This window comes from Heptranchias perlo, chromosome 2 (genome assembly GCF_035084215.1).
Source record: "Heptranchias perlo isolate sHepPer1 chromosome 2, sHepPer1.hap1, whole genome shotgun sequence".
NCBI classification, from domain to species: domain Eukaryota; kingdom Metazoa; phylum Chordata; class Chondrichthyes; order Hexanchiformes; family Hexanchidae; genus Heptranchias; species Heptranchias perlo.
Genome location: NC_090326.1, coordinates 49,545,061 through 49,571,098, shown reverse-complemented (window position 1 = coordinate 49,571,098; position 26,038 = coordinate 49,545,061). Strand labels below are relative to the sequence as shown.

Below are 26,038 nucleotides of genomic sequence, written 5' to 3'. Positions count from 1 at the left end.
TTAGGAAATTTTATAACAATGCAGCTCCGACATGCTACATAACAACATAAGAAATAGGAGCAGGAGTAGGCCATACGGCCCTTCGAGCCTGCTCCGCCATTCAATCAGATCTCGGCTGATCTTTGACCTCAACTCCATTTTCCCGCCCTATCCCCATAATCCTCGATTCCCCTAGTGTCCAAAAATCTATTGACCTCAGCCTTGAATATACTCAATGACTCAGCGTCCTCAGTTCTCTTGGGTAGAGAATTCCAAAGATTCGCAACCCTCTTAGTGAAGAAATTCCTCCTCATCTCAGTCTTAAATGGCCGACCCCTTATCCTGAGAACGGTTATCCTTATGTTACCTTTATACTACAGATACCTTTTAAGAGCAGTATCTAATGAGAGGTGAAGAGAGACGCAAGCTGACAGAACAGAGTTATACTGCCAGTTCCGTACTGCACTCAAGTCGGAAAAGCAGAGCTCTATACACACGCACTTTAAACGCATAGACAGAACTTAGTTAACAGGCATCTGAAAGACTGAAATTCTGAAGCGGGTGTGGATTGTTAAGCTAGCTTCTTACTAACTTTAGAAACATGAAAACAGACAATTTGGGTGCTTTTTAAATGTTAATTTTAAAAATATTATTGCACTGATTGTAGTTATACTGCAGCAGTTCATCTTCTTGAAGTGAATGCATACGCTAAACCGAAATCCAAATTCCAGTGTAGCTGCAATTAATTACACATTTCACATTGCCGTAAAGCCCAAAACACTCATCAATTCACTTTGTAGAGAAGCAAATTGTGCAGTATAAGATACCCCAACACTCACTTCAAACACAGGGGGTCATTTTCAACATCAGAAGGAGGCAGAAAATTGGCTGGAGCAGAATGGGCGCCTGTTATACAGCCCGCCTGATTGACTTCTATGGGAAGATCGGATGGGGTGTTCAACAGGCTGCCGATCTGCTACTGCACGTTTCCCACTCCCGACAAAGTTGAAAATGACCACCACAGTAAGTCGAGTTAGTGGGGTAAGATAGTGAGACTATACCAGTCTAATCCTTGGTAAATATAAATTAGTCACACTTGAAAATAAAAACATAAAAAGAGACATCTTTAAAATATTACTGAATTTGCTGTAACAGGCTGAATTAGTACCAAACAAACCAGGTCATTTCCTTAATCTACTCTATTCTCAATTTAACACAGTACAGACACATTGATTATGTCCCAGTGTATAGTGAAGTGCCCCTTGATGCATTAGAATAAGGAATTTCAACTCCTGGCCCTGGCAGCATTTACCTGAGGGTGCGCAAAGAAATAGGGCATGTGCTCGCAGAGCCCTTTGCTGATACATTTAACGGCTGGGTGGGGTTTTTTTCCCCCATGATCTGGAGATAGGCCTATGGTCTACATATGAAAAGGGAAATAAGTCAGAGCCGGGAATTTACAGCCCCATTAGTTTGACTTTGGTTATAAGCAAGTTGGTGGAAAGGGTCATTAGAGATACACTGTACAACCACCTTGACAAAGAAGGGATTATTAAAGACTCTTGACATGGCTTCCAGAAAAGAAGGAAAACCTGATTGAAAGGAAGTTACTGAGTTGAATGCCGGTAGCCCAGTCGAAAATGAGTATCTTGATTTTCAAAAAGCCATTGACAGGATGTCACACAAAAGGTTACTAAATAAGGTTCAGTCCTGTGGAATTTGCAGGCAGGTTATGGGTTGGTTAAGGGACTTGTAGACAGAAGGCAGCTATTAATGAAAGTAAACAATCTTACAACACCAAGTTATAGTCCAACAATTTTATTTGAAAATCACAAGCTTTCGGAGGCTTCCTCCTTCGTCAGGTGAATGTCAAGAAATCCTTGAACCTTTCGCATTTATATTCAGAGAACAATACCTGGTGATTACAGATAATCATTCCAACTGCCCGTTGTCAAGGCGATCAAAGTGTTCAGACAGAGAGGTGTGACCTACAGGACCACCGAATACACAAACAGCCAGAACACAAAACAGAGAGAGAGAGGGAGAAACATCCCAAAGGAAGAGAAAGACTGAAAATGACCCGTTGAATTAAAAACAGATAACTTTTATTCGCTGGTGGGGTTACGTGTAGCGCGACATGAACCCAAGATCCCGGTTGAGGCCGCCCTCATGGGTGCGGAACTTGGCTATCAATTTCTGCTCGACGATTTTGCGTTGTCGTGTGTCTCGAAGGCCGCCTTGGAGAACGCTTACCCGAAGATCGGTGGCAGAATGTCCTTGACTGCTGAAGTGTTCCCCGACTGGGAGGGAACCCTCCTGTCTGGCGATTGTTGCGCGGTGTCCGTTCATCCGTTGTCGCAGTGTCTGCATGGTCTCGCCAATGTACCATACTCCGGGGCATCCTTTCCTGCAACGTATGAGGTAGACAACGTTGGCCGAGTCACAGGAGTATGAACCATGTACCTGGTGGGTGGTGTCCTCTCGTGTGATGGTGGTATCTGTGTCGATGATCTGGCATGTCTTGCAGAGGTTGCCGTGGCAGGGTTGTGTGGTGTCGTGGACGCTGTTCTCCTGAAAGCTGGGTAATTTGCTGCGAATGATGGTCTGTTTGAGGTTGGGTGGCTGTTTAAAGGCGAGTAGTGGAGGTGTGGGGATGGCCTTAGCGAGGTGTTCGTCGTCATCGATGACATGTTGAAGGCTGCGGAGAACATGGCGTAGTTTCTCCGCTCCAGGGAAGTAATGGACGACGAAGGGTACTCTGTTGGTTGCGTCCCGTGTTAATCTTCTGATAATCCTCAGAAGATTAACACGGGACGCAACCAACGGAGTACCCTTCGTCGTCCATTACTTCCCCGGAGCGGAGAAACTACGCCATGTTCTCCGCAGCCTTCAACATGTCATCAATGACGACGAACACCTCACTAAGGCCATCCCCACACCTCCACTACTCGCCTTTAAACAGCCACCCAACCTCAAACAGACCATCGTTCGCAGCAAATTACCCAGCTTTCAGGAGAACAGCGTCCACGACACCACACAACCCTGCCACGGCAACCTCTGCAAGACATGCCAGATCATCGACAGATACCACCATCACACGAGAGGACACCACCCACCAGGTACATGGTTCATACTCCTGTGACTCGGCCAACGTTGTCTACCTCATACGTTGCAGGAAAGGATGCCCCGGAGTATGGTACATTGGCGAGACCATGCAGACACTGCGACAACGGATGAACGGACACCGCGCAACAATCGCCGGACAGGAGGGTTCCCTCCCAGTCGGGGAACACTTCAGCAGTCAAGGACATTCAGCCACCGATCTTCGGGTAAGCGTTCTCCAAGGCGGCCTTCGAGACACACGACAACGCAAAATCGTCGAGCAGAAATTGATGGCCAAGTTCCGCACCCATGAGGGCGGCCTCAACCGGGATCTTGGGTTCATGTCGCGCTACACGTAACCCCACCAGCGAATAAAAGTTATCTGTTTTTAATTCAACGGGTCATTTTCAGTCTTTCTCTTACTTTCGGATGTTTCCCCCTCTCTCTGTTTTGTGTTCTGGCTGTTTGTGTATTCGGTGGTCTTGTAGGTAACACCTCTCTGTCTGAACACTTTGATCGCCTTGACAACGGGCAGTTGGAATGATTATCTGTAATCACCAGGTATTGTTCTCTGAATATAAATGCGAAAGGTTCAAGGATTTCCTGACATTCACCTGACGAAGGAGGAAGCCTCCGAAAGCTTGTGATTTTCAAATAAAATTGTTGGACTATAGCTTGGTGTTGTAAGATTGTTTACATTTGTCAACCCCAGTCCATCACCGGCATCTCCACATCATTAATGAAAACGGCTCTGCATGGGGACCATTTACTAGTAGAGTCCCGCAGAGATGTCAGGACCAATGCTCTTTACCAGCTTTACCAGTGATCTGGATGACACCAAGATTGGTGGCATTGTGGACAGTGAAGAAGGTTATCTAGGATTGCAACAGGATCTTGATAAATTGGGCCAGTGGGCCGATGAATGGCAGATGGAGTTTAATTTAGATAAATGTGAGGTGATGCATTTTGGTAGATCGAATCGGGCCAGGACCTACTCGCTTAATGGTAGGGCGTTGGGGAGAGTTATAGAACAAAGAGATCTAGGAGTACAGGTTCATAGCTCCTTGAAAGTGGAGTCACAGGTGGATAGGGTGGTGAAGAAGGCATTCAGCATGCTTGGTTTCATTGGTCAGAACATTGAATACATGAGTTGGGATGTCTTGTTGAAGTTGTACAAGACATTAGTAAAGCCACACTTGGAATACTGTGTACAGTTCTGGTCACCCTATTATAGAAAGGATATTATTAAACTAGAAAGAGTGCAGAAAAGATTTACTAGGATGCTACCGGGACTTGATGGTTTGACTTATAGGGAGAGGTTGGATAGACTGAGACTTTTTTCCCTGGAGAGTAGGAGGTTTAGGGGTGATCTTATAGAAGTCTATAAAATAATGAGGGGCATAGATAAGGTAGATAGTCAAAATCTTTTCCCAAAGGTAGGGGAGTCTATAACAAGGGGGCATAGATTTAAGGTGAGAGGGGAGAGATACAAAAGGGTCCAGAGGGGCAATTTTTTCACTCAAAGGGTGGTGAGTGTCTGGAACGAGCTGCCAGAGGCAGTAGTGGAGGCAGGTACAATTTTGTCTTTTAAAAAGCATTTGGACAGTTACATGGGTAAGATGGGTATAGAGGGATATGGGCCAAGTGCAGGAAATTGGGACTAGCTTAGTGGTATAAACTGGGCGACATGGACATGTTGGGCCGAAGGGCCTGTTTCCATGTTGTAAACTTCTATGATTCTATGGATGAAGGCAACAGGAAAACTGTTCACATGTTTGTGGATGATACAAAGATAAGTGCTCTTAGAGGAGAAAAATAGATTGCACATGGACGTAAACGCAATGCGGGAAATAAGAAGGAAAAAATGACTTGCATTTTTATAGCGTCTTTCATGATCTCAGGACGTCCCAAAGCACTTTACAGCCAATTAAGTACTTTATGAAGTATAGTCACTGTCGTATTGTAGGGAACACGGCAGCCAATTTGGACACAGCAAGGTCCCACAAATAGCAACGAGATAATGACCAAATAATCTGTTTTCGTGACACTGGTTGAGGGATAAACATTGGCCAGGACACTGGGAGAACTCCCCTGTTCTTCTTTGAAAAGAGCCATGGGATTTTTTTACGTCCAGCTGAGGGGGCACACAGGGCGTTAACTTAACATCTCATTCGAATGATGGCTCCTCTAACAGTGCAGCACTCCCTCAATACTGCACTGGAGTGGCATCCTACTGATGTGCTCAAGTCTCTGGAGTGGGGCTTGAAAGCACAACCTTCTGACTCAGAGATGAGAGTGCTACCAATGAGCCAAGGCTGACATCTTGGGCCCGTATCTGACATGTCTTTTAATATAACAACAACTTGCATTTATATAGCGCCTTTAACAGAGTAAAATCACCCAAGGTGTTTCACAGGAGTGTTATCAAACAAAATTTGACACCGAGCCATGTAAGAAGATATTAGAACAGGTCTTGGTCAAAGACGTAGGTTTTAAGGAGTGTCTTAAAGAAGGAGAGTGGTAGAGAGGCTTAGGGAGGGAATTCCAGAGCTTCGGATCTAGGCAGCTGCATATAGTAAATATAGAATTATACACTGGGTAGGGGAAATGCTAAGCAAATGTATACCATGCAGGGTTGCCTGCTCAAGGCTGCTGAATGGGAGAAGGACCTGGGTGTTATAGTGCATGAATCTTTGATAGCCCATGACCAGTTGTTACAACGTTATTGCAAAAGCAAATAGAGTGTCAGGACAATTAAATACAAAACAAAAATACTGTTCTGTCCATTCGCTAGGCCTCGTCTAGAAAACTGTGGGTGATCGCCTTGCTGAATATCTCCATTCCGTCGCAAGTGTGACCCTGAGCTTCCGATCGTTCGCCACTAAATCTCTGTCCTTGGCCTCCTACACTGATCCAATGAAGCTCAAATCAATGCAAACTCAAGAACAGCACCTCATCTTTCTACTGGCCTTACAATTGGCTGTAACAACTTTAGACCTTAACCAAAGTTCCCATTTTCTCTCAGGCAGCAGGTGCTGGTAAATGTAGGATGGGTGCATCAATGCTTCCTGGAATGGGGAGTTTGTGGGCTGGTGCCTGGGATGAGTTCCCCCATCGGTACACGGCCGACGGGTTGGACTTCACCCCTGGTGTCACTTGCCTTTTTCATCCACCATATTCCCAGGCCACTGGAGCATTCTCCCTATTGCCAGATATTCCACGCTCCCCTCCCACTCTGTTATTCTGCTGTAACCATTTGCATATTCTCTGGGTCCTGGATACATCTTTTATTTCTTTAATTTCTCTCATTATTGCCTCTTTTTGTCACACCATTATTACTTGTGTCATTTAAGCATCTAGATAAGGCCTAACCAAGATCTCGTACGTAGACAGGGCAGTATTTTTTATTTCCTGTCCTCCACCCAAATCACAGACTTCTTTTTTTCGATCCCCACCCCCTTTTCCCTGGCTCTGTTCCACCTTATGATGTAACATCTCCCAGTTCTAATGAAAGGTCATCGACCTGAAATGTTAACTCTACCTTCCTCTCGCCACAGATGCTGCCTGACCTGCTAAATTTTTCCAGTATTTTCTGGTTTTATTTCAGCTTTTTTACACCCCCCCCCCACCTCACCCCATGTCTTTCATTTTCATATTCTTTAAGTAAAGATTACAACATTTAGAAAGCAAAAATTTTAATGTTGTATTTGTTTAAATCTGGTAATGATTAAATGAATGCATCAAACCTCAAAACCTATTACAAACTCTGATTTTTGCAGGATTGCTATATCTGAAAATTATGAAAACAACAACATTAAGGCCTGACGAAGATTCACCTTTCTAATTATTTAAATAAGAGTATAAATGACAAGGAGCTTTGGAATATAATTTATATCCTAAGTAGATTGCCCTGATAACTTCCAGGTGACTTATGCTCTGTGCCACCATTATAATTGTGATAACTCGGCACTAGTGGCATCCATGACTTACTGCTTCAATGTTCGAGAAAGGTTTATTGTGACAGATCTTGTCTCGGATGGGAGATCTCGATATTAAACACATCCGTTTGTAAGTGGTATATTTGGAGCAGCAGAAGCATCCTATCACACCTAGCCGATAGCAGAGATCTGGGTTTCAGTATTAGCTCAAGTTGTCTGCCAATTCAGTTAACTTTTCAGGTTGAGAAATGTTTTTCTGTATTCACAGCCCACAAAATCCATGGAATATTACAAAACATGGCTGCGATTTTCTGCTTCTGTGCTCCCCAGCTCGAGTTTTGATATTTTTTGATATGAAAAAAACAAACATTCAAAACGTGCCTGTGCGCCTAAGAAAATGAGCGCAATTGAAGAGCCTTCATGAACCTGTGCAATCGATGGAATCGCGCAATATTGACCTGGGGGTGTGGCCAGTTTTGTGGACAAGGCTTGTTCTGGGCAAAGTGAATCTTAAACCAACGTAAAAAAATCGCGGAAAACATAAACGTAAGTGGTTTTGGGCGTAACTCACTTACGTTTAAAATTCCCTGATCTTTTGCACTGGTTCGGCTGATTTCACCCGGATTACACTAATATTACTAGTGTAAACAAGCGGAAACTCGACCCCTTAATGTTTTCTAGTTACTGGGAAATGCTTACATAGGAACCAAAGAAAATGATTGCGGGATTACAGTTTATTAAGTCTTGACATAGGTTTTTTTTGGCAATACTTTAGTGGCTGAGGTAAACCACAAGGTTTTTAAAAAAAAATCATGCACATACCTTGAAGGAGTTGGATCATCTTGACCAAGGCGTGACATAATGTTTATTAAGGTATTTATGCCTGTTAAAAAGGAACACAGGAACAGGAAGTGTGGGGGTGATTCACTGACAAAGGCAAACTATTGAAATATTGGATAAAAGTGACCCAATTGCTGTTGTGATTCAGTTTCTCCTTTACCTTTCTTCCTCATATACATGTGATGGACCTTTCTGTCCCCATACTTGGGTTGCCGAATGCCACAGTTTGACAAGGAGTTTCTTGCATGGTCTGGGTTCATTCCGAAATTCAGGTGGTGGCTCGGGTGGGTCATTGCAAGCTAAAACAGAGGTAAGCATGGGATGTAGAAATAAACATTTAAAAAAAATATTTAATAGAAAGTCAAAGGTGCAATAATATATCACCAATAAATAAAGCACATAATAGTTCCACCATCGATTTACCTTGGAAAGAACAACTTTGGAATTTTTTTTTTAACAAAATAAGAAAACTTTTCCTATTCTTAGAAGTACTTCCTCCAAGTAAAAAAGTTTTCTCTTAATTCCTCCCACAGTACAATACCACACATGTTGCATGAGAGGAAGTCTCAAAAATGTAGTCCCAATGGGGGATAATGATATGAAATATAATGCTGGCAGGATGTGTGTGTATTTTATTTTGGGTGGGGGGGGGGAAAGAGAAGATTAATATTAAAGCAAATCCTGAGTTGTCAGATATTCACACACAGTGGGCAACATTTTACATTTTGATTAGAATCATAGAATCATAGAAGTTTACAACATGGAAACAGGCCCTTCGGCCCAACATGTCCATGTCGCCCAGTTTATACCACTAAGCTAGTCCCAATTGCCTGCACTTGGCCCATATCCCTCTATACCCATCTTACCCATGTAACTGTCCAAATGCTTTTTAAAAGACAAAATTGTACCCGCCTCTACTACTGCCTCTGGCAGCTCGTTCCAGACACTCACCACCCTTTGAGTGAAAAAATTGCCCCTCTGGACCCTTTTGTATCTCTCCCCTCTCACCTTAAATCGTTATAGACTCCCCTACCTTTGGGAAAAGATTTTGACTATCTACCTTATCTATGCCCCTCATTATTTTATAGACTTCTATAAGATCACCCCTAAACCTCCTACTCTCCAGGGAAAAAAGTCTCAGTCTATCCAACCTCTCCCTATAAGTCAAACCATCAAGTCCCGGTAGCATCCTAGTAAATCTTTTCTGCACTCTTTCTAGTTTAATAATATCCTTTCTATAATAGGGTGACCAGAACTGTACACAGTATTCCAAGTGTGGCTTTACTAATGTCTTGTACAACTTCAACAAGACATCCCAACTCATGTATTCAATGTTCTGACCAATGAAACCAAGCATGCTGAATGCCTTCTTCACCACCCTATCCACCTGTGACTCCACTTTCAAGGAGCTATGAACCTGTACTCCTAGATCTCTTTGTTCTATAACTCTCCCCAACGCCCTACCATTAACGGAGTAGGTCCTGGCCCGATTCGATCTGCCAAAATGCATCACCTCACATTTATCTAAATTAAACTCCATCTGCCATTCATCGGCCCACTGGCCCAATTTATCAAGATCTCGTGGCAATCCTAGATAACCTTCTTCACTGTCCACAATGCCACCAATCTTGGTGTCATCTGCAAACTTACTAACCATGCCTCCTAAATTCTCATCCAAATCATTAATATAAATAACAAATAACAGCGGACCCAGCACCGATCCCTGAGGCACACCGCTGGTCACAGGCCTCCAGTTTGAAAAACAACCCTCTACAACCACCCTCTGTCTTCTGTCGTCAATCCAATTTTGTATCCAATTGGCTACCTCACCTTGGATCCCGTGAGATTTAACCTTATGTAACAACCTACCATGCGGTACCTTGTCAAAGGCTTTGCTGAAGTCCATGTAGACCACGTCTACTGCACAGCCCTCATCTATCTTCTTGGTTACCCCTTCAAAAAACTCAATCAAATTCGTGAGACATGATTTTCCTCTCACAAAACCATGCTGACTGTTCCTAATCAGTCCCTGCCTCTCCAAATGCCTGTAGATCCTGTCTCTCAGAATACCCTCTAACAACTTACCTACTACGGATGTCAGGCTCACCGGTCTGTAGTTCCCAGGCTTTTCCCTGCTGCCCTTCTTAAACAAAGGCACAACATTTGCTACCCTCCAATCTTCAGGCACCTCACCTGTAGCTGTCGATGATTCAAATATCTCTGCTAGGGGACCCGCAATTTCCTCCCTAACCTCCCATAACGTCGTGGGATACATTTCATCAGGTCCCGGAGATTTATCTACCTTGATACGCGTTAAGACTTCCAGCACCTCCCTCTCTGTAATATGTACACTCCTCAAGACATCACTATTTATTTCCCCAAGTTCCCTAACATCCATGCCTTTCTCAACCGTAAATACCGATGTGAAATATTCATTTAGGATCTCACCCATCTCTTGTGGTTCCGCACATAGATGATCTTGTTGATCCTTAAGAGGCCCTACTCTCTCCCTAGTTACTCTTTTGCCCTTTATGTATTTGTAGAAGCTCTTTGGATTCTCCTTTGCCTTATCTGCCAAAGCAATCTCATGTCCCCTTTTTGCCCTCCTGATTTCTCTCTTAACTCTACTCCGGCAATCTCTATACTCTTCAAGATTGTATTAGTGGTAAACCTGGTGCAAATACCTTGAGACACAAATTACTCTTTCAATCAAAAATAGGTTGCCTGCATACCTCTGTAACTAATGGGCCACAAAAAAAAGTAGAGACATCTGATTTTAAATGTGCATTTTCTGATACTGTGATTTCTTTAGGTCATTAATTGAGCAGAACAACATACATTCTCGTATTTTTTGCACCTAGTGTGTTTCTGTAGGGTGCAAACAATATATTCCGAATCATATGCTGTCCTCAAACAATAAGTGCCCTGCTTAACACATGTTTATATAAGAAACAGCCTTTACTCTTATTTTGCTCGCTATCCTGTACAAAACAGGATTCTAATTATGGAACCAACAGTAGGGTGAACAGAATGTGCAGTGATGTACATTGATCCTTTCTCATAAAAATTCTGAACTACTTTTGACCTATACTTTGTCCTCACAAACACATTGTTAAAGACATTGAGCACTGCAGTTTTAACTGCTTTGTAGGAAACTTCATATATATGGATACACTCAGATGCTCTGCAACTGTATAAAAGTTAACAGCTCAGAAAGAGAAAGTAAAGATCTTAAAATTCATATAGAAATAAAATACATATAGAGAGCTTAACACATGGAAAGTTCATCTATTGTATGAAGAAAGAAATGTCAGTAAGAGACAGAAGTGCTAGAGGCTAAAGAATTGATCAGAGGGAAGATTAAAGTATCTGGGCCTGGGGAGTTAGCCAGAGGCACATAAAAAGATTTGAGACAAGAATGAAGCAGCACTGGACCAAAGGGAAATAGCAGCTCACAGAAGGATCAAACACAGAAGGAAATAACTGCAGATAAGAACAAGAGGAAGAATGAAGACTATAACAAAAAAATTATTAGAACAGGTAAGGGGAGAGAATAGGTTAAATAACAACAATCAGGAACAAAAGCAATATACTGAGTAAAAGTCCACATCATTACAACTAGCAGTAATGAGTCAGGAAAAGAACATAAGAAATAGGAGCAGGAGTAGGCCAAACAGCCCCTCATGGCTGATCTTTGGCCGCAACTCCATTTTCCCACCCGATCCCCATATCCCTTGATTCCCCTAGAGTCCAAAAATCTATCTATCTCATCCTTGAATATACTCAACAACTGAGCATCTACAGTCCTCTGGGGTAGGGAATTCCAAAGATTCACAACCCTCTGAGTGAAGAAATTCCTCCTCATCTCAGTCTTAAATAGCCGACCCCTTATCCTGAGACTATGCCCCCTGGTTCTAGACTCTCCAGCCAGACGAAACAACCTCTCAGCATTTACCCTGTCAACCCCCCTCAGAATTTTGTATGTTTCAATGAGATCATCTCTCATTCTTCTAAACTCCACAGGACAACCCTCTCATCCCAGGAATCAATCTAGTGAACCTTTATAGCACTGCCTCTAAGGCAAGTATATCCTTCCTTAGATAAGGAGACCAAAACTGTACATAGTACTCCAGGTGAGGTCTCACCAAAGCCCTGTACAATTGTAGTAAGACTTCCTTACTCTTGTACTCCAACCCCCTTGCAATAAATGCCATTTGCCTTCCTAATTGCTTGCTGTAACTGCATGCTAACTTTTGTGTTTCATGTACGAGGACACCCAAATCTATCTGAACTCCAACATTTAATAGTTTCTCACTATTTAAAAAATATTCTGTTGTTCTATTCTTCCTACCAAAGTGAATAACCTCACATTTCCCCACATTATAATGAATTTAACCGTACTTGTTCAGGTTTCCCATCGCCTCCAAATTACATTAGGTGAAAGCAGGTCAGTGCCTTTATTGCACTGCTCGTAAGCCCGAAGGAGCAGGATTGCTTCATCCAGGCCGAACAAGCTCACCTCGCCGAGAGGACCCCCACGATCGGCTGACCCCCCCAATCCACGATGGGGGCTGAACCCCTGATATCGTCCACGTTCCCCCACCTCCACCCTCCCTCCAATTTTTTCCAGGCTCGATGATCTCTCTCTCCCTCCTACCCTCCACTCTGATGTGCAGCTCCTTTCAGTGCTGACAGCCAGCCATCGGCTGCAAAACCTGGAAGTGCCATTGATGGGCCTCGGTAAGGTCGCAATCTGCCACCCACTTACCTTCTGGGTTTTGCACACGGAAATCCTACCCCCCCCAACCCCGCTTCCTTCCTGGCTGGAAGTTAAAATTTATCCAATTTTCTTTGACCCCCCCCCCCCCCCCACCAGAAACTCATGTTCTCAACAACTCCATCCCCCATCCTGACCACTGTCTCGGGCTGAACTAGATTGCTCACAACCTCAGAGCCCTGTTCAACCCGGACAGCGAGTTTCCAACCTCATATCCTCTCCATCGTAAAGTTTGCCAATTACCATTTATGTAACATTGTCAGTCTCCATCCTTACTTCAGCCCATCTGCCGCTGAAACCCTCATCTATACCCTTCTTACCTCCAGATCAAATTACTGCTATATTCTCCTGGCAAACCTCCCATCCTTGACCTCCATAAGCTTCAGCTCATTCAAAACTGTGCTGCTTATATCCTAATCTTGCACCAAGTCCTGCTCGCCCAACACATCCATCCTCACTGACCTATGTTGGCTCCTAGTCCCACAATGTCTTAAATTTAAAATTTCTGTCCTCGTTTTTAAATCCTTCCATGGTCTCACTGCTCCCTATCTCTGTAACTTCTTCTAGCATGCCACTCCCACCCTGTATTCTCCTTTCCTCTGATTCCGGCCTCTTGTGTAACCTGCCCTACCATCGGTGGCTATGCCTTTATCCGCCTAGCTCCCACACTGGCATTCTCTCTCGAAACCCCGTTGCCTCTCCCACTCTTCCTTTGAGACCCTCCTTAAAAAAGAACCTCTTCAACCAAGCTTTAGTTCCCTCATCTAATTTCTCCTTCCTTGGCTCAGCGCCCATTTTCCTTGTGCCCCATGAAGCATCTTGGGATGTTAATCAATGTAATTAGTGCTAAATAAATACAAGTTGCTGTTGTTGAGTAAGTGAATGGAGGTCGTACTATCCACCTGTGCGCTCAGTATTGATAATGACCAACATGGTCTCCCGTCTGAGGCTTAATACTGCGTTTGTTCCGTCCTGTCACGAGCCGACTTATTTTGAAGCAAAGAAGTAGTGTTGAGAAATTGAAAGTCACCTATATCCCAAGAACAAATAATTTCAAGAAGCACCTATGTGACTCTCAAGCAGCCAACCTGCATCCCAGTGTGTGCGCGAGTGAATGAAGTAGCAACTAGGATCCGCAAGAAGGATTTTTGGTTTAAGATGTCAGTGTGACGAAAGTCCTAGCTTGCAGCTTGAATATGCTGGTTGCAGCTTGAATGTGAACCCTGCAGTAGTAACAGCATGCATGGTAAGCAAAGAATTGTAAGGTTGCCTGAGTGCTTTTCAAGGGGCAGCAGCAGATGTTCAACAGGCTGACAGGTAAAACCTCATGGGCCACTTGGGCCATCTACCTGGTACAGCATTCCCCAGCTTTGCCATCTTTTTATGCAATTGCTGCAAGGTCTTACCAACACCAGGGACTCTGGTCACTATCTCCTCTCAGGTATGTTGCACTGCTTCCTGCCCCTGGGAAAGGGTAACTGGGAATGCCAAACAGGGCAGCCTTCTTTGCATCCAGCAGCACCTCCACTGCTTCATGTGTAAACCTGGGGGTTCATCTGCTGGGCAGCTCTGTAAATTCCTAGATACTCAGGTTGCTGCTGCAGAAGTTTGAATTGAACTGTAGGCACCTCCCTGTAAATGGCTGCTGCAACTCTCTCAATCCCACCTGTCTCCCTGCATGTGAACTCCCCAAAACAGTCCACCACATGGCACCTGACTTTTTAAAAAAAAAACTCGTTCAAGGGATGTGGGCGTTGCTGGCGAGGCCAGCATTTATTGCCGATCCCTAATTGCCTGTGAGAAGGTGGTGGTGAGCCGCCTTCGTGAACTGCTGCAGTCCATGTGGTGAAGGTTCTCCCACAGTGTTGTTGGGTAGGGAGTTCCAGGATTTTGACCCAGCGATGATGAAGTAACGGCGATATATTTCCAAGTCAGGATGGTGTGTGACTTGGAGGGGAACATGCAGGTGGTGTTGTTCCCATGTGCCTGCTGCTCTTGTCCTTCTAGGCAGTAGAGGTCGCGGGTTTGGGAGGTGCTGTCGAAGAAGCCTTGGCGAGTTGCTGCAGTGCATCCTGTGGATGGTACACACTGCGGCCACGGTGCATTGGTGGTGGAGGGAGTGAATGTTTAGGGTGGTGGATTGGGTGCAAATCAAGCGGGCTGCTTTGTCCATGATGGTGTGGAGCTTCTTGAGTGTTGTTGGAGCTGCACTCATCCAGGCAAGTGGAGAGTATTCCATCACACTCCTGACTTGTGTCTTGTAGATGGTAGAAAGGCTTTGGGGAGTCAGGAGGTGAGTCACTCGCCGCAGAATATCCAGCCTCTGACCTGCTCTTGTAGCCACAGTATTTATATGGCTGGTCCAGTTAAGTTTCTGGTCAATGGTGACCCCCAGGATGTTGATGGTGGGGGATTCGGCGATGGTAATGCCGTTGAATGTCAAGTGGAGGTGGTTAGACTCTCTCTTGTTGGAGACAGTCATTGCCTGGCACTTGTCTGGCGCGAATGTTACTTGCCACTTATCAGCCCAAGACTGGATGTTGTCCAGGTCTTGCTGCATGCGGGCATGGACTGCTTCATTATCTGAGGGGTAGCAAATGGAACTGAACACTGTGCAATCATCAGCGAAAGTCCCCATTTCTGACCTTATGATGGAGGGAAGGTCATTGATGAAGCAGCTGAAGATGGTTGGGTCTAGGACACTGCCCTGAGGAACTCCTGCAGCAATGTCCTGGGACTGAGATGATTGGCCTCCAACAACCACTACCATCTTCCTTTGTGCTAGGTATGACTCCAGCCACTGCAGAGTTTTCCCCCTGATTCCCATTGACTTCAATTTTACTAGGGCTCCTTGGTGTCACACTCGGTCAAATGCTGCCTTAATGTCAAGGGCAGTTACTCTCACCTCACCTCTGGAATTCAGCACTTTTGTCCATGTTTGGACCAAGGGTGTAATGAGGTCTGGAGCTTAGTGATCCTGGCGGAACCCAAACTGAGCATCGGTGAGCAGGTTATTGGTGAGTAAGTGCCGCCTGATAGCACTGTCGACGACACCTTCCATCACTTTGCTGATGATTGAGAGTAGACTGATGGGGCGGTAATTGGCCGGATTGGGTTTGTCCTGCTTTTTGTGGACAGGACATACCTGGGCAATTTTCCACATTGTCGGGAAGATGCCAGTGTTATAGCTGTACTGGCTAGAGGCGCGACTAGTTCTGGAGCACAAGTCTTCAGCATTACAGCCAGGATGTTGTCGGGGCCCACAGCCTTTGTTGTATCCAGTGCACTCAGCCATTTCTTGATATCACGTCGAGTGAATCGAATTGGCTGAAGACTGGCCTCTGTGATGGTGGGGATATCGGGAGGAGGCCGAGGTGGATAATCGACTCGGCACTTCTGGCTGAAGATGTTTGCAAATGCTTCAGCCTTGTCTTTTGCACTCACGTGCTGGACTCTGCCATCATTGAGGATGGCGATGTTTACAGAACCTCCTCCTCCCGTTAGTTTTTTAACTGTCCACCACCATTCGGGACTGGATGTGGCAGGACTGCAGAGCTTTGATCTGATCTGTTGGTTGTGGAATCGCTTAGCTCTGTCTATAGCATGTTGCTTCCACTGTTTAGCATGCATGTAGTCCTGAGTTGTAGCTTCACTAGGTTGGCACATCATATTTAGGTACGCCTGGTGCTGCTCCTGGCATGCTCTTCTACACTCCACATTGAACCAGGGTTGATCCCCTGGCTTGTTGGTAATGGTAGAGTGAGGAATATACCGGGCCATGAGGTTACAGATTGTGCTGGAATACAAATCTGCTGCTGCTGATGACCCACAGCGCCTCATGGATGCCCAGTTTTGAGCTGCTAGATCTGTTCTAAATCTATCCCATTTAGCACGGTGGTAGTGCCACACAACACGTTGGATGGTGTCCTCAGTGCAAAGACGGGACTTCGTTTCTACGAGTACTGTGCGGTGATCACTCCTACCAATACTGTCATGGACAGATACATCTGCAACTGGTAGATTGGTGAGGACGAGGTCAAGTAAGTTTTTCCCTCGTGATGGTTCGCTCACCACCTGCCGCAGGCCCAGTCTGGCAGCTATGTCCTTCAGGACTCGGCCAGCTCGGTCAGTTGTGGTGCTACTGAGCCACTCTTGGTGATGGACATTGAAGCCCCCCACCCAAGAGTACATTCTGTGCCCTTGCTACCCTCAGTGCTTCCTCCAAGTGGTGCTCAACATGGAGGAGGACCGATTCATCAGCTGAGGAAGGGCGGTAGGTGGTAATCAGCAGGAGGTTTCCTTGCCCATGTTTGACCTGATGCCATGAGATTTTATGGGGTTCGGAGTCAATGTTGAGGACTCCCAGGGCCACTCCCTCCTGACTGTATATCACTGTACCACCATCTCTGGTGGGTCTGTCCTGCCGGTGGGACAGGATATACCCATGGATGGTGATGGAAGAGTCTGGGACTATATGATGAGATAGGAATGAATGTGTGCAGTGCCTTGAAGCCCTATCATGCATAGGAAGTGTCCATATGGATAATCTACCCTTTTAAGAGCAACTGAATTCATCTAAATTGCCCCACGGATTCCAAAATATAAAAAGGGAGATATCTGTAACCATATCGACATCTCATTCTTTCCATATTCATGTGTCTTAAGATTTAAAACCCAGTGAAAGGGCAACTGAGAGCAGATTTTGTTTAGACTTGCAATCTCCGCTTCCAGTGGCATTGTTAAAACAAAAATACTCAGGATAAGAGTGTCTAAAAGACGCTCGTACATGAATAGATATCTCAACAGTCGCACCAAATTCCAATGCAGAATACAAATCAACAATGGATAGGAGACCAGCTCCTGACTTAAAGGTCAAACCTTTTGAGTAATTTATAAGGATGGAGTGTCACCAGGTTTTCAACATTAAAGACCCACAGTAGGGAGAAAAAAGTCACAGCTTCATAGCAACATTAAAACAAACCTACTGAATGTCCTCAGTATATCCACAGAGAAAACAAGGGTCAGCAGATGAATAAAAGAGAAGCAGCAAGTTAAAATCCCTGCAGTTTTTCAATGGCTATTTGATTCTCTATTGAGTTGTAACAAAAGTCAGGCTCCTACTTTTTCCAATAATTGGAAAACTTTCAAATAGTTAGAAACTGTGTAGATTCCTATGCCAGATACACAAACTTTAGAGTTTTAACTCCGAATAAGAGACAAAGGTCACTGCATTCCAAAAAAAGTATTTCACTTTGTAAAGCACATTGAAGCATTATGTACACAGCAAGATCCCACAAACAGCAATGAGATAAACAAACAGTTAAATCTCTTTTTTTGGTGGTGTTGATTGAAGTAGGAATTTTGGCCAGGACAGAACCTGAACATTAGAGATTCAGTAATCACTCAGTGTGGAAAAGACAAGTTAAGGAATATTTACCTGGAGCAGACAACGTTCTTTAAACTTGTAGCCTATCAGCTTATCCAAGTGCATAAGACACTGATGGTATCGGATATGGTGGGTCAATACTGGCAACATCATGGCATGCTGGAAGAAAAAAATACACATGCAAGAAGAATTGCTGGAGCAATGAAAGTTTCCCCTCCCCTCCAAATACACTAGAGAGTTGATTTTACAAATGTGTGGTCCCGGAGCAGAGTTTCGCACGTTGGGAGTACATATCAAGAATTCAGGCACCGAGGTTAGCAGGCCTGCAGGATTTTCCATCCATCAGTTTTAATACATTTCTGTTCCTGGCGTGAGAAGCTCTGTTTCAGGAGCACAAATTTGTCAAGATCTACCATTGTATTCCTTCTGTTAGATTCTCACTGTTGCCACCTTCCACCATTGCTTGAAACACTCTTGAGATTGGCTTAGAATTACTGCAGAGCCCTTAGCAGTTGCATGGTTTCACCCAACTCAAGAACTTTCTTAGCCTTAAATAAAAAGAATTTCTGTGAAAGCCTCCTTGATGGTTCTGTGATTAACTGGATGCATTGTGGCTGTAAAATATAAAGACCAGCAAAGACTCCAGGTTCAATTCCTGACGTGTGCTGTAACTGTACGCCAGCAAGAGTCAACAGCAGGAAGGGGGAAGACAGAGGGAGAAAATTGGTCAAGACAAATAAAAACTGCCTCCTCCAATGGCTCTATGAGTAAAAACAACACAAGGAGAAACAGAGACCTTGAAGATCCCACATTTAACTTGTGCTTTGTGCTGTTAGCTGATCTCAGCCAGGATGATAATGATAGCACAAGAACTACAATCAATTCAGTGTCCCTAGGCTAGAGAGCATAGAATTAGCCAAAGCTCCTCAAAATCATTATATCCACAAATCTGGAATCTAGCAGCAATAATGAACTGAAAATGTAGTGTAAATTGCAAGTGTTGGCACAGCAATTACTAGCAGTCAGCTTTTGTAAGTGTCAGAATAGGAAGCCTTTGATAGAACCATTTAAAAGATGCACGCCTTCCTTTATGCTATTGCTTAAATAAAATTATATTGATTGACTTCTGACTAAATTTATTGAAGCTAAAGCTGATCTTTAACTTCACATTGCAATTCAGACATTTCTGAGTGGTTTTATCAATATCTCATTAATTTTAAGTGTTCATATAACTATGTGCGTGCATACTTATCCTCATAACCTTCAAACTCTTCCATAACCAGATATAATTCAGCTTATTATTAAGGGATTTAAATTGATACAGTGCTAAATTGTTTTTGGTGGAAAGATATTCTGCATACCTACTATTCTGTCATCAAAAAAAAACATCTAGCAACCCACAAGCCAGAGCAGATTCATTTCTTATTTCTTTTTGTATTCACAAAAGTCAGTGCTGGAGAATCAAACACCTTTTCGTTTAGGCAGCCAGTATTAAACATTAAGTACTCCCTGTAAGTTTTGATAACAAGTGCTTATGCCAGTAAGAGTCAACAGCAGGAAGGGAGAAGACAGAGAGTGTAAAACACCTCAACTCCATTCAGGCACTCTCTACTAGAGAATTGGAGAATTTTCCAATTTTCATGCTGCCAATGATTTCCATTGCAGCACAACTTGAGATACTGGAGCAGAGAAGACTAAAGATACATAATGGAGGTTTGAAAAATTATGAAGGGCCTTGACAGGATAAATAGGGAAAGACTATTTCCTCAAGTTGGAGAGTCAGTGACAAAAAGTGATAAATGGAAAATCAGCACTAAGAGTGTGACGCCAGAGGTTAGGAGACATTTTTTTTATGCAAAGAGTTTATGGAACAAGAAATGATTTGCCATAGTGAGTAATTAGGCAATGAACCATTGCATCTTTTAAGGGAAAAGTGCAAAAATTTTTGAAGCAGAGCTCACGGGGAGAGAGCAGGGCTGTCAAACTAGGATTGCTCCAGCAAAGACATGATAAGCTTAAAGGCCTACTTCTGTACTGTAAACTTCAACAATTCTTCTATTGAGTGTGTGTGTAAGGAGGGTGTACGTGGTCTATGGAGGGTGCGCAAGGGTGTATGGGGTTTAAGGAACATACACAACGGTGTACAGGATCTAAGGAAGGTGCACGAGGATTAACAGGTATAAGGACGATGCTAGAGGGTGTAGGATTCTAAAGAGGGTGTAGTGGCTCTAAGGATGGTTGGCTAGCGTGTACGGGGTCTAAACAGGGTGCACAACAGGTTATGGGTTCTTAAGAGGGTACACAACGGTGTACAGAATCTAAGGAGGATTTCTGAGGGTGTAAGGAGAGTGCACAAGTGTGTATGAAATCTAAGGAAGGTGCCCGAGTGTGTAGGGGGAAGAAGGGGGCTGTTCGAGGGTGCATGGGGTCTAAGCAGGGTACATGAAGGTGTACTGGGTCTAAAAAGGGCTTTCAAAGGTGTAGGGAGTCTAAGGACATTGTGCGAGGATTAACAGTCAATAGAAAAATATTGTTTAGTTATCAAGCATTTTCTTATTGCCTCAGGTTGGAACACGTCTTAGTGAAAAACAATGGGAGATCACATTGGAACTTTCTAGAACACAGTTATTGATCACCTTCTTTTACTGAAAATATTAAAATAGTGACTCCCAAATATGTTTGATAGTTTCAGATTTCTGAATTGGGAAAGGAGGGGGAGTAGCAATATTAGTAAAATTACAGCATTAGAAAGAAGGGATTTCATAAGGGTGATCAAGAAGTGGAAACACCATGGATAGAGTTAAGGAACAGCAAAGAATGCAAGACTCTGGTAGGAGTTGACTACAGATCTCCAGATAGCAATGATTTAGTGGGAGATGTATGAATAAGGAGATCAGGGAGACATGTAAAAAAAAACATGGTTATAATGGAAGATTTTAATTTTCACATAAGCGGGGAGAAGTAGAACAGTTGAAGTAGTAAAGGCAATGAATTTGTAGAGCATATTCAGGACAGTTTTCTAGAACAATATATTTTAGAACTGATAAGGGAACAGGCAATATTAGATTTAGCGATGAGTAACAAACCAGAATTAGTTAACAACCTGACAGTAAAGGAACATCTTGCAAATAGTGACCATAACATCACTGAATTTGATATTAGGTTTGAGGGGGAGAAGGGAGTCTCAAACCAAGGTTCTAAATTTAAGTATGGGAAACTGCAAAGGGATGAGGAATTACTCGACCATCGTAAACTGGGCTGAACTGTTAATGGGTAAATCTACAGTCAGACAGTAGGAAGTATTCATGGAAGTATTTGGTACGATACAAAACTGGTACATACCACTAAAAGACAAAGGCTCCACTTGTGTAGTTAAGCAGCCATGGTCAACAAATGAGGGAATAGACAGTTTCAAGCTAAAAGAAAAGGCTTACACAAATGGAACGGAAAGTGGAAATCCAGTGGACTGGGAGAGCTATAAGAAGCAACAAAGGGGTACAAAGAAAGTAGTAAGAGGTGCAAAAAGGGAACATGAAAAAAAAACTTGCAACGGATATCAAAGCTAACAGCAAACGTTTTTATAAATATATTAAAGAGAGTGGTAAAGGGGAATGTGAGCCCATTAAAGAGAGATGAAGGTGAGACTATAATGGACAATAAGGAAATAGCAGATTTGTAAAATGAGTACTTTGTATCCATTTTCATAGTGGAGGAAGATGACAAAATATCAGCGGAACCTAAAAATAAGTCAAGGGGAGGAATGTAGTGGGTTGAATATTAGGAAAAAATGGTAATGGAAAAAATAATGGGACTTAAGATAGTCAAATCTCCAGGACCTGATGGTTTCCACCCCAGTGTGTTAAAAGAAATAGGTGAGAAAATTGCAGATGCATTAGTCATAATTTTCCAAAGCTCTCTGGATTCAGGGATTGTGCCCTTGGATTAGAAAATTTCAAATGTTACTCCATTATTTAAGAAGGGAGTGAGGGAGTAACTGGGTAACTGCACACCCATCAGTTCAACATAACGTTGTGCGGAAGATGCTTTTAAGGGGAAGCTAGATAAACATGAGGGAGAAAAGAATAGAAGGATACGTTGATAGACTGAAGTAGAGTGGGAGGAGGCTCGTGTAGAGCATAAACACCGGCATGGACCAGTTGGGCCGAATGGCCTGGTTCTGTGCTGTACAGTCTGTGTAATTCTATGTAAGTTACTGGAATCTACCATCAGAGACAGAATGACTGAGCACTTGGGTGAGTACAAGCTGATGAAAGAGAGCCAGCATGGATTTGTGACAGGTAGGTTATGTCTGACTTATCCAGTTCAATTTTTTGAGGAGTTCACCAGCATGGCGGCGTCTATATAGATTTCCAGAAGATTCCGTACAAGAGATTATTAACAAAAATGAAAGTGCATGGAATTGAAGGTAACCTAGGGACATGGGTTAGTAATTGGTTGGGAGGTAAGAGACAAGAGAGTAGGCATAAAGGGAACATTCTCTGATTGGTGGGATGTTACAAGAGATGTTCCCCAGGGATCTGTACTGGGGCCTCAACTTTCTACCATATATATTAATCGCTTGGATGAAAGAAGAGAGAGTTGTATATCTAAGTTTGCAGATGACACTCAGTTAGGAGACACAGTCAGTTGCGTAGACGGGAACAGGACATTACAAAGGGATTATGGACAGACTAAGTGAGTGTGCAAAACTTAGGCAGATGTAGTTCAATGTGGGGATGTGTGAAGTCATCCAACAACTGAGAAAGACAAATCAGAATATTTCTTTAATGGTGAGAGACTAAGAGCTGTTGAGGAGCAAAGGGATTTAGGTGTCCATGTGCACAAATCACTAAAAGCTAGTGTACAGATACAAAAAGTCATCAAAAAGGTTAATGGAATGTTGGCCTTTATCTCAAGTGAGTTGAAATACAAAAATGATGCAGTGATGTTTTGCCTTGGTCAGACCCCATCTAGAGTATTGCATTCAGTTTTGGCACCAAACCTCAGGAAAGGTATACTGGCCGTGGAGGGGATACAGCACAGATTTACCAGAATGATACCAGGACTTAAAAGGTTAAATTATGAAGACAGATTGCATAAACCTTGTTTGTATTCTCTTGAGTTTAGAAGCATGAGGGATGATCTAATCAAGTTGTTTAAAATGATAAAGGGATTCGATAGGGTTGATAGAGAAACTGGTGGGAATTCCAGAACAATTGGGCATATTCTTAAAATTAGAGCTAGGCCATTTAGGAGTGAAATCAGAAAGCACTTTTTTCACATAAAGGGTAGTGGAAATCTGGAACTCGCTCCACGAAAAGGCTGTGGATGTTGGATCAATTGAAATTTTTAAGATCGAGATCGATAAATTTCTGTTAGGTAAGGGTATCAAGGGTTATGGAGCAAAGGTGGGTAAACGGAATTGAGGTACAGGTCAGCCATGATCTAACAGAATGACAGGACAGGCTTGAGGGGCTGAATGGCCTACTCCTGTTCATACATTTAAAAATTGTTGAAAATTTTCAAGCTTTCAGGTAGGACTCTTCATTATTTAAAGACATGTAATCAGACATGTAAAGGAGTGCTCTGCCCTCCATGCTACTAAGTAAACCAATGCATTCAGCATTACTGGGCCAATGCATACCTGGCAGACATCAGAGCGGACACCAGTCTTCCAGAAACCTTGACTGCTTAGTTCTACCGTTACCTCACGCCGCATGGTATTCTTCTGTCGGATCTTCTGCAAAGCTTCCTGAAAGCAAATACATCAAAATACAGCAAAAACCATTAGAGATTACACAGACAACAATGGATACCTTGGAGTAGCTATAAAATACAAATCTAAATCAAGGAATATCAGATGATGTCATCACGGTTAAATGGAACTGAAGGCCATATATAATAGTTTAAAAACAAACCGGAATAGGCATTTTTAAATTTCTTGGAAAGGATTCAGTAAGGTTTAATACTTTTTGTGCTAACACTGAGCATCAGTGTTGACTTCATGCATCATTGATACATTTATGATGTAGGATTAACAATAATGATCTCATTGCTGGAAGTTTCAGATTAGGAAATTCTGTACAGTATAAACTACATTGTCATCATTTATTTTACATGAACAGTTTTACTTCACAACTAATACTTGAAATCAAACAATTTATAGTACACATATAAAACAGGAACCTTGATGTGTTTCAGCTGGACCAAAAGATTTGCATTTTTGCTTCTATTCATTTTGCAAGAGGATGGCGGATGTCTTACACTTTGTAAGCGTTGATGGTAATTATCACTCCAAGAACACTTTTTAAACATTGCCCTGTCTAGGCGGTGTACAGCTTAGACTGTAAAGGAATGCAGAGTTTAGAATCTTCAATAACACCTGGGGGGTGATTTTAGGAGGCAATTGCGGGTGCGTTGGGGGCGGAGGTCACCGAAAATCGAGCAAATCCCGTTCGGGTTTGGAAGCCGGCTCCAACCCGCCGGCTTCCGAGTTTCCCAGGGACCCACCTGTGCGCACGGGCGACCCGGAAACGAAGTCCCGCCGGCAATTAAAGCCGGCGGGATGACAGTTAAAGAGCCAAATGATTGAGGTACTTAAGGCACTTTACCTGTGATAGATGAAGGGATTAGAAAGATTTTAAAAAAAACTTACCTAAGCGGCTTGCCCACTGCTTCTGATTAACGCCTGGTGGGCCGGATCAGGGAAAAAGAAACTAAATAAATTAAATAAAAAACCATGCAATGAAGTGAAAACACTAAAAACCTTTGCAACCTGCTCCGACGTCTGATGTCTCCCGCTCCGATGTCCCCCTCGTCACCCTCCCGATGTCCCTCCGATCTCAGCCTCCCCGATCTTCCCCTCTCCCCACCCCGGTCTTCCAGTCCAGTGCTGAATCTTCCATTCTCCACCCCCCACCCCGCGATCTTCCGTTCCAGCGCCGGATGACGTCTGGCTCTCTTTCTTTCCTGCCCCTCCCCCTGTCGCGCTGCAGCTCCTGACGGGAGCTAGCCTGTCAATCAGACTAGCTGCCGGGCGCAAAACCCGGAAAAGATGTTAACCACTATCAATCAACGTGCGATCATGTCGGAAACGGTAAGTTTGGTTCATGTGGGTTTGCCACGTGTCCAATCGCCCCCCCACCGCCATCCCGCCTTCCCGCTAATATCAGGGCTTTGATGTTAGATTTTGAAAGCAATCTTTTTTTGCACTGCTTCCCATTCTCCTCAGTTCAAAATGACCTAATCTTATTCCCTACAAATAGCCGAAGTAGTAAACAGTATGGCACTTAAAAGCACCTGTGTAGAAATTCCCTCATCTAGTTCAATACACTCAAGTGCTGAAGAGGCCACAGTAGTAAACTAATGACTAATGTATAACGTCAGACGAAGCAAAATTGCATTTCAGCAGCAACATAAAGCATAGACTCCCAAACCAGTTTCTTTTCTGTAAGGTTAATGATACTCTTTATAAATAATCCACATGATAGTTACAGCTCTCACAGTATGGATGAAGACTAAAGGAATTACAAGGCTAATAGATCTAAAATGACATGTCCCTGAAACAAACTTGCATGAAAAATCATTTGACTCATACTTTTTGAACTCCCCAGTGTCTAGCAACGATGTTTGGACTGGGCACATTATTTTGTATGCGCAATTAGTTGCAATTGCTTTGCTGTCATCTCCTACAAGTTCAATTATTTGCTCAAACATAAAAAGGAGAAGGATCTATTTTATTCTCTTGTGAGCAGCTTGCTTATAATTTCCTACCTAACAAGGTTTATAATTTCCATGACAGACAACATATTTCCCATAGCTTTCCAGGGATGCATTTGACAAAGTAGAATTAAATAAACAGAGCCATTGATTATAGCCTAACATACTTCTGTAATTCTCAAAGGGTTAATATATTAACAGTTAATATGGTCAATCACTGACAGGGGCCATCTCTGACCACTTCCTTGTATCCCTAACACACTCATCCTCCTATTTCCTCCCAATTCAACTTCTCTC

General features: G+C 43.3%; 1 protein-coding gene across 2 annotated transcripts in view; it reads right to left on the bottom strand.

Moving 5' to 3' along the window:
• Positions 1-26,038, bottom strand: part of drosha (drosha ribonuclease III) — a 190,271-nt gene that overhangs the window by 82,409 nt on the left and 81,824 nt on the right. For both annotated transcript variants that reach the window (XR_010966622.1, XM_068001877.1), the window contains exons 16-19: positions 23,667-23,774; positions 18,074-18,181; positions 8,020-8,158; positions 7,842-7,902 (exon numbers count right to left, since the gene is read on the bottom strand). Coding sequence is in view for 1 of the 2 variants with exons in the window: in XM_068001877.1 (XP_067857978.1) it covers positions 7,842-7,902; positions 8,020-8,158; positions 18,074-18,181; positions 23,667-23,774 (416 nt within the window). In the remaining variant the exon portion in view is untranslated. The remainder of the gene's footprint in view (positions 1-7,841; positions 7,903-8,019; positions 8,159-18,073; positions 18,182-23,666; positions 23,775-26,038) is intronic.